Source organism: Vombatus ursinus, unplaced genomic scaffold (genome assembly GCF_900497805.2).
Source record: "Vombatus ursinus unplaced genomic scaffold, bare-nosed wombat genome assembly UNPS02015255.1, whole genome shotgun sequence".
Classification (NCBI taxonomy): Eukaryota; Metazoa; Chordata; class Mammalia; order Diprotodontia; family Vombatidae; genus Vombatus; species Vombatus ursinus.
In genome coordinates this window covers 1,175,285-1,179,707 of record NW_020955033.1, presented here as the reverse complement: position 1 = coordinate 1,179,707, position 4,423 = coordinate 1,175,285, and the positions used below count along the sequence as shown (strand labels likewise).

Genomic DNA, 4,423 nt, shown 5'->3' with positions numbered 1-4,423 from the left:
TCAGTATTAACAAGGTAAAGCTGTCTATTATTTTTAAAATTGTAAGATAAATAGAAATTATGTACATAAGTTTCTTTAAAACAGCAAAAATCAAAATAGTAAAAATTCTTTCTTANTCAGTATTAACAAGGTAAAGCTGTCTATTATTTTTAAAATTGTAAGATAAATAGAAATTATTATGTACATAAGTTTCTTTAAAACAGCAAAAATCAAAATAGTAAAAATTCTTTCTTGTATTCTACCTATTTGTCAGTAACAGATAAATGCCAAAAAGGCATAAGAATTGTGGTTCAGTGGAAAGATCATTGGACTTGGAGTCAGGAAAACTTTAGTTCAGATACTGGCTCTTGACAATCATTGACTATGTGGCCTTGGGCATGTCTCTTCAACTCTTGGAGCCTATTTTGCCAAAGTAGTCAGAAGGCAATAGGAGATACTTTAGGGATCAGCCACCAGCATCTAGATGGGGTGATAAATTTGGACAGTGTGAACCTCAAAGGAGAAGAGATTATTTTGTGATAGTAGCAGAGGATGACTCTGGAGGCAGCAATGTTGAGTAAGAAGGGTTCTAAAAGAATATGAAGGAAAGTATGGCCAGGACTAGAAGAGGTGGCTAGGGAATCAATGACACCCAGAAGGAGCCAGATCTCCATCAATGCCAAAAGATGGCAGGAGTAAGAAAAGAAGACATCTAAGATGAAAGTAAAATGTCTTCTGGAACCAGTGGTGCAGAAGGCACACTGCAAGAGCTGGGCAGATCTTACCTCCTGTTCTGAGGGCTGCAGCAAGCATCTCTCGGCACTTCATTCGAACTGAATCTGAAGTGCTTGGTGCCCGAGGAAAAGATGGAATGAAGGAATCAGAAGCATTTGTCTCTTCCTTTCTGTTGCTTGCATTGCTACTGGAGCTACTAAAATAGACAAAAATCAGGAAAAAGTTGGCTTAAAGCAATTTGTTTCCTTGCTATCATTTCAGTAAAAACAATGCTTTTGACTTAAATGAAGTAGAAACTCAGAGTATCTGCAATAGAGCCTTTTATGATTAAATACATAGGAACAAAAAGCCTAGAAGTAGAGGAATTAACACTTTTTCTTCCTACCATAAATGTACAAAGGTTAAAATCATAGTGAATGCATTGCTATTGCAATTACATAAGACCAAAATATTTTATGCCAACCCTCATCAGCCTAAGTAATAGATCTCTTAAGTATACTAAAATAAAAATTACAGTTCATTACAATGTCACACTAAAGAAGTTTGGTCCTCTGGAAAAGGAAGTATTTTAATGAAAACATCATCAGAAGAGAAATGAGAACATTCTAGCTCTAAATTAGTACTAGATGTACTTTCAAGAGAACAGTATAAGCAGAGACTTTTCCACGTAGGTAGCAGATGAGAATACAGTTAAATCACCCCCTTCAGGCAAAAAGCCATAAGTAGTTAGAAGTGGGTAGTGATAGAGGAGAAAAATCTACTTAATTTTCTCTTCAGAAAAATCTATTCAAAACTAGTACTTTGGTGAATATAAAGATTATTTCTCACCCAATTTAACCATACCAACTACTTCAGATGAATTTTTTCTACTAGATTCTCACCAAAAATAGGTACTCTGCAAAGTTCTTTCCAAGTGAGATCATCTGTTTCCCTGTTTCAGTTACAACTTCAAAACAGATAGCAACCATTTTTACCCATCCAGTCTCCCTTTGCAATTCATTGTTTGTAACATTTAAAACTGCTATTTCTACATGGTACAGTTCCTTGCTGTTTCCTAAAACAAGTCAAACTTCCTGGATGGAATGATTTTACCTTTAACCTATCAATTTCTACTTTTTACTTGATAAAGATGTATGCTTCTGCTTTTTTCCTCTCTATTTCAAGAATACAATGTCCAGGACCCAGCATTTCTTCCTAGTCCTCAATTAGCTGAATAGATGTACATCATCTTTCCTGTGTAATTCAAGTTGTTTATATACACCCCACATCCTCCAAAAGACCTCTCAACTTACTTTCTCTATCATTTCTACTACCACCAAACTATAGGTAACCTACTAGTCACTCCTTTTATATTTCAACACTTAGCTACAAATCCTTCACTCTGAATTTCTCTAACACTCCTCACTCTTTTGACTACTACCCAGCTGGTACAATACAACAATAAATTTTTCTTCCCCAGACATCTGACAAAAACATTTCACTAGGCATTTACCATATGTTTTCATTTTCTTCCAGCAGAGATCATGAACATTATATAACTGAAGTCATAACACCTTGTAATATGTTTTTTTAATAAAAAGATGTTTTTATTCCTTTATTCAACAAAAATTTATTAAGTTATTAAATGCAATGTACTTATATTAGGAAAGAGATGTATTTTTTTGAGTCTTAAATCTTTTACAGCTGACACTGCCAGACTAGAAGTAGCATAATGGATAGAGTGCCAAACTTATTTACTAGCTGTGTGAACATGGGCAGTCACAACCTATGTGTCTTATTTAACTTACAGAGTGGGTAAAATCATTCCATCCATTTTCTTATCTGGAAAATGGGAATAAAAATAACTATAATACTCACAGAGTTACTGAGAAGATCAACTAAGAATACATGTAGAAAAACCCCAATTTTCTCATCTACAAAATGAAGAGGAAGGATAAGATAATCTTTCTAAGGCCCCTTCCAGCTCTAAATCTATAATTCTGTGCACAATTAGTCCAGTCTTCTCATTCAAAAAAAAAAATCTGTAATACAGAACAGTTTTGCAACTTTACAGAACACCCATTGTTATTTATATAACCCTTTAAAAACTACACAGCATTTTATGAATAGTGCATCTGATCCTAGCAGTTCCATAAAGCATATCTCCAAACCAACAGCTAGTAAGCGGCAGAGACAGGTTTTTAACCGAGGTCTTCTGACGAGAAATAAAGTACTCTTTCCACAATATTAAAATTGTCTACATATAGCAAATCAACGTCATGATTTAGAATGTAAGTTTCCAGAAAATGAAGGCCTGTGCGATTAACTTAGAACAACTTGCTGGATTCTAACATGACTAATATTTTAGAGAACCTCAAAGTTGGAAGGAACCTCAGATGTCATCTAGTCTATTAATTAATGATCCTAATAAGTACAACAATAATAGCTAGTATTTACATAGCACCTGTCTGTCAGGCACTGTGCTAAATACTTGACAAATATCTTTTGATCCTCATAAGAACACTGCGAGGTAGGTGTTATTATTATCCACATTTTACAGATCTGGCTCAGAATCACATAGCAAGTAAATGCCTGAGGCCAAATTTGAACTCAGGTCTTCTGATTCCAAGTCTCCTGCTCTATCCACTGCACCAACTAGAACAGACTAGACTAAATGGTCTCTGAGCTTTTGATTAAAGATCTCTCAGGACAGCCTCTCCAGCTCTGAGACAGCTCTAATTTTTAGGAGATTTTTTTCTTTATGTCAAACAAATCTGCCTCTCTGCTCCTAGTTCTACCCTCTGGTATAAGCAAAACAAGTTTAATCCCTCTTCACTCACAGTCCCTCAAATACTTAAATATAGCTATCACATTCCTTTTTATTTTTCTCTCCTCCAGACTAAACAGTCCAGTACCAGTTCCTTCACCAATTCACATGTAACATATTCTCCCTTTCTCTCATCATCCTATTTATTTACATATATATATGTGTTCCATCTTGTCTACATCTTACCTAAAATGAGGTTAACCAGGACTAAACACAGTATTCAAGTTATGGGTCAGACCAGAGTATATTATATTGAAACCATCAACTTTTTTTTGTCAAAACAGTATGCTTCTCCTAAAGCAGTATAGGACAATATTAACTTTTTGGCTAGTATGTCACAATGCTGACTCATAATGAACTAGCAGTCCACTAAATCCCCCACATCTTTTTTAGAGTAACTGCTATCTACCTAAACCTCCCCATGCTCTACTTGTGAAGTTTAATTTTTAATCCAAGTATAGAATTTTATAATTATTCCTACTAAATTTCATCTTACTCAATTTGGTCCCTGATTCTAACAGCTGATGAAGAAATGGATGAAGTGTTTTTACTTTATTGGCTCTGTGAACTCAACCATATGGGGACACTATAAAATAGGAGGGGTAAGAGAGTTAAGTCCTGTATTTCTGCTTTAAAGAATTCTGGCTGAGTCAAGCCCATCAGAGTCACCATTTCTAAACTGTGTGAACTATGGAACCTGTCTACATGTAGTCCTTCACCCTAGTTAATTTCCCTGGAACACCATTTCTGCATCTCTCAATCTTCATTGGTAGATTTGCCCCAACTACTATTAGCTTAATCTTAGCTTCCTATAGCAGAGCACCACCTATCTGTCCTGAAAACTATTTGAATGCTTGAAATAATGGGCTCAGCTAAACTCTACAAACTCTTTGACCCAACAAT

At 35.2% G+C, this 4,423-nt stretch overlaps 1 protein-coding gene across 2 annotated transcripts in view; it reads right to left on the bottom strand.

Moving 5' to 3' along the window:
* The window catches only part of LOC114031917 (transcription elongation factor A protein 1), a 37,726-nt gene that overhangs the window by 15,369 nt on the left and 17,934 nt on the right, over positions 1-4,423 (bottom strand). For both annotated transcript variants that reach the window (XM_027847125.1, XM_027847126.1), the window contains exon 5: positions 765-910. In XM_027847125.1, the coding sequence (XP_027702926.1) occupies positions 765-910 (146 nt within the window). The remainder of the gene's footprint in view (positions 1-764; positions 911-4,423) is intronic.